This window comes from Pleurodeles waltl, chromosome 1_2 (assembly GCF_031143425.1).
Source record: "Pleurodeles waltl isolate 20211129_DDA chromosome 1_2, aPleWal1.hap1.20221129, whole genome shotgun sequence".
Taxonomy (NCBI): Eukaryota; Metazoa; Chordata; class Amphibia; order Caudata; family Salamandridae; genus Pleurodeles; species Pleurodeles waltl.
The window spans coordinates 10499872-10515044 of record NC_090437.1 but is presented as its reverse complement, the minus strand read 5'-3'; the positions used below and the strand labels follow the sequence as shown (position 1 = coordinate 10515044).

The following is a 15173-nucleotide window of genomic DNA, read 5'->3' as shown; positions in this document are numbered from 1 at the left end:
CTGGTTAGCAGAACTTCAGTGACACAGTTAAGCGTACTGACAACACACACAGGCCCCAAACTATGAACACTGGAGTCCTGTCTAGCAGGATCCCAGTGAGACAGGCAAAAAACACTGACAAATGGGGTTTTAACTATTAGCAGTGGGTTCCTGGCTAGCAGGATTCCAGTGAGTCAGTAAAAACACACTGACAAACACTAACAAACAGGCCCAAAAGTGGGGGTAACCATGCTAGAAAGAGGCTACTTTCTCACAGGCTCCCATAAGAAATGAAGAATTGCCAAAGGACTTGGTAATTCCAGTTCCGAGTGATCCCTCCCCCACCCCCCCACCCCTCCCCTACCACCACCCTAGGTACAAGGTGTAAATGTAAAATAGAATCACGGTGTTCCATAGGTCTGATAATTAAGTTGTTAATGGACGGTCTTGAAGACCACACCCAAGGGCTAATTTATATCTTCATAACTTTCCTGAGTAATGATGTGCCCTTGATGTTGTATGTCAATACAAACCATACATCATTTGACTTGTAAGCAATTAAAAGGGGAGTTGACCAAAACAGATTCCCATATGCATGAAAAATACGACCTGGCTTTAGTCCTGGTGGGAGGAATGAAATATAACGCAATGGCAAGATTTCCAAACTGCCGAAGACAAACTTGCATTATCTGAAGAATGAGAGTGAAGGTTGGTGTTGCATAAATATAGAGGGGAAACAAGGTCTTAATCTGATCCAATTTCCAAAGGTATATAGCTTTTTCTTCTAATTGATACACTTCAGAAATAATCCCCAGCAATACCCAGTTATTTCGATAGGTGGCCCGGAAACTATGGAAAAATGCTAACTGAAATTTTTGTAACACCAATCCACATTTCACCCCTGCACTGGTGGTTCCTTATCACAGCAGCTGCAATCCTGCCTCCTTTGAGACACTGCAACAGCTAACAATTTAACTGAAGTAGTATTTTTATGAACACTGCCAGTGCGCTGGTCTTCACTCCCAGATTTTCTTCAAGCTCCTGATCACAGGAGGATAAGGGGCTGAGGCATGACCAAGTGCCAGAGCACTGTCAAAACAGCACCATGTAGTTGGATTTGTGGATTGTGCAAGTCTCTGTAAGGCATAGTTTAACTATGATCCCATCACATAGGCACAATCCATTTTGTTTAGCAGACATACTACATGCCTCATGCAGCAGAGTATATCTGCTAAAATGTTGCTGTCAGGGTGCCCATCAGTGCATCCGTGAGGCCAATGTGTGTTCACACAGAACTGGAGGGGAACCTCCCTGTCAATATTCCATCTTTTAGGGCTATGCTTGCAGTCCTGTCAAGAATATAAGATAGGCATTGAAGTGGGTCCTTCCCTTTTCAAACCTGGCCTTGCTGCTCTAGCTGGCTCCTCATTGAGAATCATGGCTTGCTGTTTCCAGAGACCAGAGCCAGATTCATGCTGTCTGTTGCTATGGAGCATCCAAGTTGCCAGAAAAGGAAGCAAGATAAGTAAAAAAAGAAAAACCATGTGTGGTGTACATGTTTGTGAGCAATGGAGAGTAAGTGAGAGTGTATGTGTGTGCTTGTGTTTGGAAGTGTCCATGAGAATGAAAATAAGTGTCAGTCTGAGTCGGAAAGAGTATATGAATGTGAAAGTTGTGTACAAGGAAATTAGTAAAGGAGTGTGAGTGGTTTGAAAGAAATAAATGTATGGAGATTGTGAGAGGGAGTAGAAGTGTCTCAGGCGTCTAGCTATCAATGGTAATAGCAGGTAGAGTGGCACCAGGCCCAGTGTCGGAGAGTGTGAAATGGTGAGTATGTGTGTTTGTGAGAACTAGTAAGCTTGAGTATGTTTGCATGTGAGTAACAGTGAGTATGAATGAGAATGAATTAGTGAGGTAGAAGAGAGTGAGTATGAGTTAGTGTGTATATGAGTGAGGAGAAGTGTGTTTGCATGTTTTATGATGATGAATTAGCTGCTGACCATGGCATACTCAAAATAATCCTGGGCTTATGGCAGCATCCACAGTAACATGCTTCCACTGGAATAATGCAGATAATTCTTGGCATAAGGAAAGGGACCTATGGCAAAATACAGGTCCTGACATACTAGAAGTAATTCATTGCATCAGTGCCCCTTTCGAAAAATGCTGGCACTTGCATACTGGAGGAAGTTCTTGGCATGCGGGCACCCATGGCACAATGCTGGCGCTCGGACATTAGAGGTAATTGTTGGGAAAAGGGAGGCAGGAAAAATGCTGGTGCTGAAATACTCAAGGTTAATTATTTGCCTCAGAAAGGGCATCCATGGCATATTGGGGGTGGGGGAGTGGGTTGGGGGGAGCAAACCAGGATAAAGTTCTGGATCTTATTGAGACTTCTAGCCGCAGATTCCTTACCTTTGAATTATCCCCAGGTGTCCTACCGAATATGGAATTTGTTTTTAGCAGTACTCCTGTGCGCTGGTATGTGGCACCATTTGGCTCCACGTGGTGTCATCAGCACTGGAAGTGAGTTGTGCAGTTCCTATGTAGGCAGCACAACAGTGTGCTGATATCAGTTTTTTTTCTTTCCGTGCCAGTCAGTGCAGATCTGGAGAGAGTTACCCCTAGTCACTTTTTGTCTGACTTATTTCTACTTTTTGTCAAAGTTTTTTTTAAATGTCTCCTGTTGGGGCAGGGACGTCCATGAAGAAGGCTGGATTCATCCCTGCGGCGCCTGTCACCAACGGATATCAGTTACGGACTTGCACCTCATCTGTCTCTGGTTCTTTGAGCAGACCATAACACCAAGACCTACTTCGATTGTCATGCCATGCACCCCAAGGCCTTCAGGGAACAATCCCTCAAGCTCCTTGCCACTCAACGTACGACACCCCAATGGTCTTGATCCTGGTTAAGAGGAAGGTCACAGGATCAGTTGAGAAGCCGTGGATCTTTGTTGCAGTCAGTGATCTCACTCCAGTAAGTCCCAGAAAAATAAGAGCAAGAAGTTGAAGAGATCTTTCACTTCACCCTGTCCATCAAAGTCATCCAGCAAGATGAGGGAGCGTTGTTACTCGAATACTGGTTCCATGTTTGAGCCTGCACCTGAGCTGTCTCTGCACCTCACCTGCCTGCACCTCTGAGTTTCCAGGAACCAGAGCTACCCCCACCCATCTCCAAGAATTCTTTGAGGCCAGGCACCTCATATTCAGGCAGCCCGACCCGCTGGAGCTTCTTTGGCCCTGCAGGTTCAGGAAGGCCCCATACTGGCTCACTGCAGGTGGTTCCCCCCTCTGTGCCAGTCTGCCCCGTTGGATCTACAGAAGTGTCTGGACCAGCCACCTCAACCTTCCCCTCTACACTGGTCCCACTGTTAATGCCTCCAACAGAACCAGCCACATTGGTCTAAGACTTGGGCAAAATTGGGAGAGGCCACTGGATCCTGACAAATACCAGCCCCTAGAGCCAAATATGGACTGATGTGAGGAATTGGTAGATGCCAGGTGACTGGACACCTCCCAGGTACTGTCTTGATCTCCCTGCCATGGCTATGGAGGAGGCTGCCACATTTTCTATGGTGGTGAGAAGGGTTGCCGAGTCCTGGACCTTAAGTTGCCCTCAATGGCTGTCTAGACTAAAGTCTTGATGGAGGTGCTTCAACTAGGAGTCACAGCAGCAGAACTGTTTCTCTCTTTTAATAAAGACCCCTCATGTATATCCTGCTCAAGACCTGGTCCAACCCCTGCACAGGGGTTCATATGGGCAGGATAATTGCTTACGGTGATTGGTCACCCCCTCTCCATTCCCAGGGGTTCCCTCTTTCCTCATCCAACACCCTACCCCAGAGAGTTTGGTGGACCGAGCCGCCACCTCCTGAGTAAATTCTGGTGCATTCCATACCACTCCACCAAATCAGGAATTCTAAAGGCTGGGCACCTTGGTATAAGAAAATGTTTTCTTATCCCAGCCTGGCATTACGGTCTGTAAACAACTCATGCCTTTTTGGCAGTTACTCCCACTCCATATGGGATTTGGTTGTACAGGGGCTGCCTATGGTCCCGGAGGACGCCTGGTCCATACTCTCCCAAGCTATGGCTGATGGGAGTGACGCACCTAGGTTAACAACCAGATGTGGACTGGGAATGACTGGCCCTAGGCAGAGCTGTTTCATCATACGGTGGCCTTACAACACTGTGCCTGGCTGAGGACACCTGGCTTTTTAGGGAATGTCCAAGCTTTGCTTATGTACATGCCCTTTGATGGCTCCTGTCTCTTTGGCAGCCAGGTAGACTCACCGCTGGAGCTCTTCAAGGACAACAGAGCAGGATGGACAGTAGGATACCCCATCACCTGCACCACTGAAGGTCAATAAGATCAGACGTGTGGGTTCTCCAGTGCCCAAAGGGGCTACTCCCTCCCCTTCATGACTACCCCTCCACCCATGCCACCCACTTACAGCAGGCTTTGAAAGGATCATTTCTCCTTACTGCTGCCGGGAGAGGTGGCTTTCTTGGCCAAGGGAGCCATAGAGAGTGTGCCCGCATCAGAAGAAGTTTGTATTTGCTATTCCCACTAATTTCTGGTACCCAAGAAGAACGGAGACCTTCATCCTACCCTATTCTAGACTTGCACCCTCAATTTCTTTTTGAAAAAAGGAGAAATTCAGAATGCTCGCACAAGTCCTGACTGCCCTGGACCCGAGAGATTGCATGTTGGTTTGGGCTTCCAGGATGCTTATTTCCACGTTCCGGTCCTGCCTGCCCAGACATTTCCTGCAGTTCATAGTAGGTCACAAGCGCTTTCAGTTTGTAGTGCCACTCTTCGGCCTTACCAGTGCCACTTGGGTGTTAATCAAGGAGATGGCAGTGGTTGCAGCTCATCTGCTGAGATCAGGGGTGCCAGTCTTCAGCTATCTCAATGACTGGCTGTTGAAGGCAGGCTCATCACAGGTAGTTGTCTCCCGCCTCCAGACTTTGTCGGACCTTCTGCATTCGCTTCGGTTCATTAACATCCTGCCAAAGTCACACGTGACCCTTTCTCAGGTGCTCCGTTTCATCCGAGTTGTTCTGAATACAGTGCAGTTTCAGGCTTGTCCTCCCGAATGGAGAGTCTGGGATATTTGGGCTATGATAAAGATGTTTCAGCCTAAATCCTGGCTTTCAGTGAGACTCCCTGAGGCTCCTGGTCATCAGGGGCTCCTGCATTCTGCTTGTGAGACATGCCAGCTGGCAAATCTGGGCTCTGCTGTGGAACCTGAAGTTCCAGTGGGCACACATCATGGGAATCTCTCCAACCAGGTCCAGATCTCTGAGGGCACTGCAGTGGTGGTTAATGAACCATGATTGGGTCAGCGACAGACTCCTCTCACTTCCCCAAATAGATCTCACAGTATTAATAGATGTGCCACTCCTGGGCTAGGGCACCCTCTCTGGGAGAGGTGTCGATCAGAAGTCTCTGGTGGAATCCGGACTTCACATGAACTTATTGGCGCTCCAGGCATTGAAATCCGTTTTACCCTCAATCAAGGGAAGGCTAATGCAGGTGTTCATGGACAACACCACTGCCATGTAGTACTGCGAACAAAAAGTGGGGTGGGGTCGTGGACTCCTTGCAAGGGGCCCTACATCTCTGGACATGGGTGGGATTTCAGGGATTTCTCTGGTGGTTCTACACCTGGTGGGCTCTCTGAATGCCAGAGCAGACAAACTCAGCCGAAGATGCCTAGCTGATCACAAATGCCATCTCCATTCGCAGGTGGTGTAAGGTCTCTTTCAGAAGGGGTGATAGTCCTGGTTACATTTGTTTGCCAATGTTGAGAACCCACAATGTCAGCAGTTTCACACACTGGTGTTTCCAAGGCGGCTCTCGCTCAGTGATATTTTTCATCTCGAGTGGACCTCACGCCTCCTGTATGCCTTTCCACCCATACCACTCCGGCTCAGAGTCCTTAACAAGATGAAGAATGTCTGGGCCCGAGTTATCATTATGGCTTTGGTCTGGGCTTGGAGAGTTTGGTATCCTGAGCTGTTGAGCATGGCCATTGGTCCTCCGATCAGGTTGCCCTTTTGGGAGGATCTTCTGTCGCAGTATCCGTGGAGGATTCTCCACCTGAACTTGTCAACACTCTGCCTTTATGCATAGAGATTGAGCAGAGACAGTTGCCAACTTTCAACCTTCCACCCGAAGTCTGCAATGTTATCTTGGTAGCCTGGCGTCCCTCCACCATGACAGTAAACACCGGCCATTGAAATAAATTTGTGGTATAGTATGCCAGGAAACAGATTGATCCCTTATCTGCCCCCTTTCCCAGGTATTTTTGTTTAGCCTAACCCTAGCCAGGGCTGTGCTTTGGGCACTTTGAAGGGTTATTTATATGCCATCTCTGCCTTTCTGTGACTGCAAGATCAGCCCTCTCTCTTAAAGTCCCTATTGTAAATTAGTTCTTTAAAGGTCTACAACACTTGTTTCCCCCAGCCCTCTTTGTTATGCCTCAATGGGACCTTGACTTTGTTCCTGTTTTTTTTAATCTGCACTCCCTTTGAGACACTTCATTCATGTCCTCTTAGGCTCCTTGCTATCAAGACTGCCTTTCTGGTGGCAGTTACATTTGCCTGAAGGGTCATTAAGCTGTGGGCAGTGTCCTCTCAGCCTCCCTACCGCTCCTTTTTCCCCTGGTCCTTCTGATTCGAGCATCCCTCTTGCTGAAGATAGTCACCCCATTCCACGTAGGCCAGTCCCTCACTTTACCCACCTTTTATGCTCTGCCTCCTCTCTTTAAGGAAGAGAAACTACTCCATCGACTGAACCCAAAAAGGGCATTTTTATTCTACCTTGACCGCACAAAACTGTTTGGGGTGGACATCAACTCTTTGTGGAGTATGTCGCTGGCTAAGAAAGGAAAAGCCCTGCAGAAGCGGACTGTCTTAAGATGGATTGTGCTCTACAATAAAATCGGCTCCTCATTGCCTAAAAAGCAACCCCTTGGGGGTTTATGTGCTCATTCCACCAGAGTCAAGGATGAAACCAATGTGTTAGCCCTCGGAGTTCCGGTCCTGGACATCTGCCAGGCAGCAACGTATGCAACTCTGCCCAGGTTTACCAGCACTACCGCCTGGAAAGTCAGGTCTACTGGTGGGGCACTTTGCCTATTCGGTCCTACAGGATATGTTTTGTTTGAAATTGTTTTGCAGACCCACCTTTGTGGAGGTATTGCTTGGGTATCTATTCTAAGGTAAGGAATCTGTGGCTAGAAGTCTCTATCAGGTGAACAAGTTAGTTACCTCTGGTAACGCCTTATTTGGTAGAGATTATCTAGCTGCAGATTCCTTACTGACCCACCCATCCTCCTCACTCTGCGGACAGATTTCTAGGGTCAAGGCTGTTCCCGTGTCAGGGCCCTAGTTGCTCACACCAGTTATCAGTGTTCTTCATGGCTCCACGATCCTGGTTTGTTAAGTTGTGAAAAACTGTCAGCATGCTGAGGGGGCACAAATATAGGTACCGTGCACATCACTTCTGGGTGCGAATGATGTGGAGCTGAGAGATACCACCTACTGGCGTCCAGGGGTACTGCTCACGAAAAATTTCTGAAACCAGTTTGACGCCTAGGCATAACTATAAGTTAAGAAATTTGCAGTTAGATAGTCTCTGCCAGATAAGGCATTACCAAAGGTAAGTAACTTGCCGGTCTGAAATATTGGAAGTAAAATCTGAAATGAGGGACCTATAGTAAATTAGCAGTGTCAACAGTGAAATTCTAGTGCTGGAATACTATGTTATTCTTTGAATAAGGGGTACCTGGAGGAAATTGCTAGCGTTGGCCAGAATGAAGGTACTTTTCAACACATGGGAAACTCTCAAAGGAAATTTTGAAAAACAAATGGTATAAACTCCTGGCAAGTATTACGCCTCACCACTTTCAAAGATCACCAGCTGCCACTACACCCCAGTAACTGAGTTTGTCAAATGCTTTCCAAATGTATGCAGTGAAGGCAGACTTTGAAATGTCCTTAAAAGGTACCTGTGACATAAGTTGCATTTGTCTTCACACATAATTCTGTGAGTCCGAATGTGCGACACATGGCCACAAGTGACGTATTTGTGCTCTAAAATTGAGCTTGAGCAAAAAAGTTTGTTACTCCTTCTTTGCTCATTGTTGCTCTGAGGTCAGTATTTATTTTAATCCTTTCACTGCTAAGGCGTGCCTAATGTTTTTTATTAAAAATAATGGATGAATGGTTCTTCATACACATTTATGTCTTTGGTCTTACTGTGCACCCATGCAAGCTGTTTCTTTTTGTTTTCAGCAAATTGACTATGTATTAGTGCAACCACTGAATCAATTATCTGATTGCACGCTGGAGCTATGATGAGCAAAGTAGCGTTTTATATTGTTTTAACGAATGTGCTTAATATTTTTTTGCACTTTTCAAATAGAAAAAACTAAGTCCTGGAACGCTAACCCAGGAAAAAATTCCCTGAGTGTCCAGAGATTGAAAGTACCAAATATATATGGCTTTTCCTAGGACATGTGGTCTGTCCAAACAATTATGTAATAGCGCAGATCACTGAATTGTCACAGAATCAGTGTTTATCATTGTAGAACATCAAACGCTGGACTAGATGGCAAGTATAGAAAACAAACTTCATACTTCCTGCTCTCCGCTAGATCCCATAGTCTTCCGTATGCAGAAATATGAACATATCCCTGACTAGGCTTGACCCACATTCATATGCTCTTGGCCTCTTGAGTATGGTGAATATTTACAGGCTTTCATTGGGTTTGTTGAGCCCACTGGCAACAAACTGGACGCACTGCATTTGGGAAATTTCAATAGGAATTTGAAGTGAAATGCTAGTTAAGGGTACCTGCAACAATCGTCCTCTGGGCCCTATGGAAACCCATTACAGCCGTTCGCCAAATGTTTCTTCTGTAGCTGGGAGCCAGACCTCACTCAACCTGCTTGGACTGTTGAGAGCACATGTTGAACATGACGTTTGGAAAGAATTACCATGGTGTGTTAAAAATCTGATGGTTTTATACACACTGGAAAATATCCCTACCAAAATAATGACATATATTTGTTCCCGCACTAGCATCCATGGAACGCTTTTGATGTTCATATGTTCCATGGGGGATGACTGCAATTTTGGGCCTGGGTCTGCCTGTGTTCAGGGAAACGTTCCAACTCAAGACAATTCTGAAACCTACAGACAAAGGGAAATTCAGGGTGGTGTGGCTTGTGTGAACCTCAAATAATTTTCTTCCTAGAATACATTGCAGATATCATAACTTTGCCGTACTGCATCCAAATTCCTCTCCTTGTGCATGCGGGATGGCTTGGTCCTGTGGTTATCTGTTACCCTTGGAACACTACCAGCCCCGAATATTTCGGAAAATCGGAGACCCTGTGGGGAAAAAATGCTGGTGTAGATTTGTTTTCCTTACTTGAACTTCCTTGCAAACATCCTAGCCATGTAATAAATATAGTTTCCTCGTTGTTCCTATGAGGATGAGGATGGTATTGTTCCCTGGGTCGTCCAGCACCCATAAAAACGTACCAACCCCAGACATTTCCAAAGGTCCAAAACCACACAGGGAATTGGAGGTGGTGTGGTTTGTGATCTTTGCATGTTTTACTACCTAGAACTCTCTGGGTAAAGTACGGCTAAAAATAAAATCGGTGCCTTCACTTTTATGAGACAGAAAACACAAGCATTCTCTACTTCTATTGGGTCCTTGGTGCCGCGACCTGGTTCTCCCAGGCCCTTCATGATTGTTGATTATCAAATGTTATAAGCTGGAATTGTGATTGGGGTTGAGGGCATAGCGTGTAGACGTCTCATACTGTATCGTCAGTGCATCACCACGCTATGTATCTGCCGTTTATATTGAAGTCTATAAATAGAGTTGATTTAAAAAAAAAAAAAAAAATGCAATCATTGGCAAATGTGAGAAACTCTGCCATCTAACGTTTCGACACTTCTACCAATAAAAATGGGTGTCTATATGTGTTGGTGAGACTATTCATGTGCAGGAATAGGCCACACGTTGCCCAAGTGAAGATCACACTGACACAGTTGACGTCAAACAGCCACAGTGTTGGCCTGTTCAGTATGGCTTCCCACAAAAAAACTGTTTTTATTAGTAGATGTGAGAGAATGCAGGGTGGTGAAACTTTTGTTGTTCCCTACAAATTGTCACAGAAATGAGAAAATGTTTTTCGAGCCAAGGTTTGATATTTGCGGGGTATTCTGGATTAAAGAGAGTGGTGGCATCGGCACAAGACACACCACCCTGGGTTCCCCAACTATAAACACTATATTTTATGTGGCTGACACACCACCCTGGGTTCCCCAACTATAAACACTATATTTTATGTGGCTGAAACTGGTCTGGCAGACATAATTTTTTGTTGTTTGAGTATTGGCCTTCTGCGCAAGAAGCTCAAGGTGAAAACGTTGTTACCTATGATCCTTGTTCACTCCTCGTTGTACTTATTAGTTTTTTATTTCAATGATTAGATTTTGCTCAGTGATTTCCTAAAGAAACTAAACACATCACGCCTTTATGAATTCTGAACATTTTCTAATTTTCAGCAATTTATAGGCTTCTGAGATCTCCCTTTGTTTTCGCCTGTTTTCCTCCGAAATTGTAAATTGCTATGAAACACAAAACATATGGAATGCCTTGCTGATCAAGCATTGATTATATGAATACATATACATGCAACATGGTAAGTAGCCTTATTGGATAGTGTTGGCACGTTTAAAATGTCCTTGATGACATCTGGTTGTTCCATAGCTTCTATGTAGCATTTAAACAGTTTCAGAAGGAACATAACCTTGTTTTACCAGAAAGTAACATTTAGCAATATGTTTTTCTCTTTTCCAGTCATTGTAGGAGGCGGCGAAAAGAAAAAAAGAAGGAGGAGCACGTTGAAACCTTAAACAGAGATGACAGTAACACTGGGGATGCTAGTGAGAGTCCAGTGGCACCCAGGCAAGTTTAAGTATTTGAGTTCCCAGTAAAATATTACACTCCGTGATAGCCGGTGCAAACCACTTGGTGAACCTTGTGTATGTATGGTTTATTTGTATAGCAGGAAACTAGCCAAAAGGCAGCTGAGGGTTCAACAGGATGAAACGTTTTTAGTGACGACACTTATGATTTCAGGAGAGGCAGAAAGTGAAGGTTGTATGTGCCTCCTATAAAACAGGTGATGCAGATACAGGAAGACATCTCTGTACGATTATTATAGGTATTATGATTGTACTAGACTTTTTCAGTGAAAAGACAAGTTGCAAAGAAATGGAGTCTGGTGTTATTTCCTTCTGTATGACACAGGGTAGGGTTCTCCACTTAATCCTATTCAGTGTGCAGCATTACTTTGCATGCACTGCCAAGGCCAATTTGATTTGTGCATCTCCGTCGATTTAGTTTGAGCATAGCAGCGCATAAGCGCCGTTTTTCACATGTTGTAACCTTTTCTGTGGGCTTTAACCACGCCCATCTCACGCCCATCACTTTCATTTCATAGGCTTGCCTTTCAAAATTCCCTTGATTTCATTTGTCAAAGGCATGCATACATCATGCCTTTTTCAGTGTTTGGCCCTCCTGGAGAGCCCCGGCACCTCCTGTTAACCTACTCGGCATCCATGTTTTAAGCATGGTTTCCGGGCTACTTTTTATTTTTTAAATCGGTGACCGGTCCAGTGCTCGTTGGGAGATAAACGGCTGGTGTTTAAGCGCAGTTAAGTAAGATCGTAGGAAGAGGTCCTATGGAGACCCTTAACCAGTTCCCATGGCGTCCTTTCGCACCATGGCATTATGCTGCCTTGTCATCATCCTTGGAACTGCACGTGTCCTCCTGCCATTGTCGCTCACTCCTTTCTGCCCATTTCAGAATGTCTACTACAGCATTAAAGAAGGTTTGACAAGCACAAAAATGGCTTTTTAATGGCCACAGTAAGTCTGCATGCAGTTAACATATCCATCACACATAGCAGCCCGAGTAATGTGCCTTGTGAGGTCTTTTAGAGGGCATGGTGGGCCTGCTTTTTGGGTCCCGCTGCCTCTTCTGCAGGGTACCTGCCAGTTTCACAAATCCGCTAAAATCAGTTGTGGCCGCCGTGTTTATTAAAACAATGGGAAAAAACTTTCAGGCAGTCTCCTGCCTGCCTTGCTCCTCTCATGAATAGAACAGATGCCGGCTACGGTGGTGGCATGAAGCGGAGTTATTCTCAATAGCCATGAGCGGCACCTTACCACTGTTATTAATGCTTTGGAATAGAGTGTGTACGCATTTCTTACGTGGGCGGTTGAACCCTGTTCTCGAGGCCTGTCCTCAAGACTCAAGTCAAACGCCACAGCTCAGAACTGGAAGACTACAAGTAAGGAGAAAGGTGCACCCTGTGGCACAATGGTAGTGCAGTGCGTGACCACATAGAATACCTGGTGCAGCAGTCTTTTTTTTTTTTTTGGCACCCCTCCTTCCCCCATGACCACCTTCTCTACGAATTCCCTCGCTACCACTCTCCAATAGTGCACCTCATCTCTCAATATCCCCTGTCCGATACACATTTTATTTTTTAAAGCGCTACACAAAGTTCACTCACATTCAGTTTTGTGATGTACATGATAGACATTATTTGTAGCAGGCACATTACCCCTCTGCGCTATGTTATCATGAGTCAAAACTGTAACTTGACTAAATTCCGTTCTCTTACGTACAGTAATCACCAGAGTTATCTTGACATATTTGTTGTTGCCTGAAACTGTTGGACACATAAGAGTTCATGTGCTTTTAAACCAGGTTATTTTTCAACACAGCGCCATACCCCCCCCCCCGCACCCCCTCCCACCGCACCACCACCACCACCACCACCACCAGCCAGTCAGCGGCAGGTGCAACTGCACCGATCGCACCGCCCTACAGCCCTAAATACCTGTGTGCATGATCAATGCTGCGTGGGAACATGTGAGGCGCTTAGGCATAAGAGGCGCGCACTGTGGCACCATAGTACTGCTCTTTGTGACCATGTAGGTAGCCAAGGTGCACATTAGCAGTGATCTTTGCTGCCATGTAGGTAACCAATGTGCACTGTACCAGTGCTCTTGTGTCCATGCTGATAGCCAGTGCGACTTTAGCAAAGGCCGGCTGACTGTATGAGTGCTCTGTGGGACCACAAAGGTAACCAGAGTGCAACACGGTGCTCTGAATTTCCATGCAGATGGACAAATGTGTAGCAGTGCTGTCTCCAGGCATGTATCCAGTGTGCAGTGCAGCAGTGGCATCTGTTGCTAGGGAGGTAGCAAATATGCAACTTACCAGTGCTGCGAGTGTCCAGGAATGTAGCCAACCTGCAACGTAGCAGTGACTTGCGAGGGCATGCAATAAGCCAATGTGCAATGTAGCATTGCTCTACATGTTTTTCAACACGGGCAAGCAATGAGCAGTTGAAATGCTAAATGGCAACATTTTATTTTTTTGCGGTGCAGATAGAGGAAGAAGGTAAATGGAAGTGCTTTATTTATGTGCAGAGCGACTGGAATTGTGTGGCAGAGAGGGCCAAATTATGGGGCAGGATTGACAAATATATGTGGCAAGAAAAGACCAATATTCATTTACAACACCAATAGCTGTAACTCTTGCAAATGCAAGACCTTTTGCCTTGCAAATGCTTGTTTATTTATTGTATTCATAGACCGTGGCTGTAGCCTAAGGGGCAGTATGGTGCCAACCTGCCCAATCGTACTAGCTGACCAAACCTTCCCCCAACCAATTTTGCTCTATTCGTTTATACACAGTTTTCGATTGGAAATAACCGATCACAGTTTGATTCCAATCAAACCCAAAAATATCGCTTAAAATGTCCCACAATTATGATTATACTGACATACGTCACTGTTTAAAAACCATAAATCATGCTCATAAGGTTATAAATCCCTGATAAGCATTGTAATTCACTGTCACACTGGCAGGTGGGAAGTATTTGACTACACTGGATGTGAAGCTCCTATGGGTTGAGCGTAGCAGGTTCTAGGATTCCTTGCTACTCATGTTTGACCTCCTATGCTGTTCAGGCCACGTCTTGTTTGTAAGTGCTGTGTCTATTTTGCGACTACGTCCTTGCTTCCTCTGTTACCCCTTCCCAGTGGTTCTGACGTTATGCATCCCAAGACCCACCAGCAACCATGCCCTTCTCTAGGCATTCTGACCACCCTTGGCCGTTCCACATTTGTGTCTGGCTTAGGATCCCTTGAATGATATGATTCCTTGATTGGGGGGGGGAGGGGGGGAGCATTTGAGTCGAGGGGGCTTCCTACTAGGTGTCCTGCACCAAATGCCTTTATGGTGAAGTGGATCTTCCTTCTCTCTAGTACAGCTATTGTAGTGGTGAATGGCGTTATTTTGAATAGGTTTTAATTGGATAATGGTACTAAGCAGGACTTATCCTTTACTCGATGCTGTTTGCCTTGGCTTGCCCTCTTCCAAATGCTGTTCTCTTAGGGAATGAGTAAGGGGGATGGTGTATCTGCTGCAATTTCTAGATGTCCTTTGAATTACCCTATGCTGAGTTCCAGACTCCTATTTTAACCCCTTCGCTGCCAGGCCTTTTCCCCTCCTGTGCCGAGCCTTTTTTTGGCTATTTGAGGCCGTTCACGCTTAGGCCCTCATAACTTTTTGTTCACATAATCTACCCACGCCAAATTTGCGTCCTTTTTTTCTAACATCCTTGGGATTCTAGAGGTACCCAGACTTTGTGGGTTCCCCTGCAGGAGACCAAGAAATTAACCAAAATACAGCAAAAATTTCGTTTTTTGCAAAAAAAATGGTAAAAAAGGGCTGCAGAAGGCGGCTCCTGTTTTTTTTCCCCTGAAAATGGCATCAACAAAGGGTTTACGGTGGTAAGATCACCATCTTCCCAGCTTTTAGGAACAGGCAGACTTGAATTAGAAAACCCCATTTTCAAAACAATTTTGACATTTTACTGGGACATACCCAATTTCTGAAAAGTAGACAAAATTCTGAATTCAGCAAGGGGTTATTTGTGTAGATCCTGCAAGTGTTTCCTACAGAAAATAACAGCTGAAATAAAAAAATATTGAAATTGAGGTGAAAAAAACAGCCATTTTACTCCACGTTTTACTCTAACGTTTTCCTGCGATGTCAGACTTTTGAAAGCAATAT

At 45.4% G+C, this 15173-nt stretch overlaps 1 protein-coding gene across 4 annotated transcripts in view; it reads left to right on the top strand.

Annotated features, from left to right (window-relative positions):
• Positions 1 to 15173, top strand: part of BTC (betacellulin) — a 245214-nt gene that overhangs the window by 111710 nt on the left and 118331 nt on the right. For all 4 annotated transcript variants that reach the window (XR_011203821.1, XR_011203824.1, XM_069235472.1 and 1 more), the window contains exon 5: positions 10874 to 10981. Coding sequence is in view for 2 of the 4 variants with exons in the window: in XM_069235472.1 (XP_069091573.1) it covers positions 10874 to 10981 (108 nt within the window). In the remaining 2 variants the exon portion in view is untranslated. The remainder of the gene's footprint in view (positions 1 to 10873; positions 10982 to 15173) is intronic.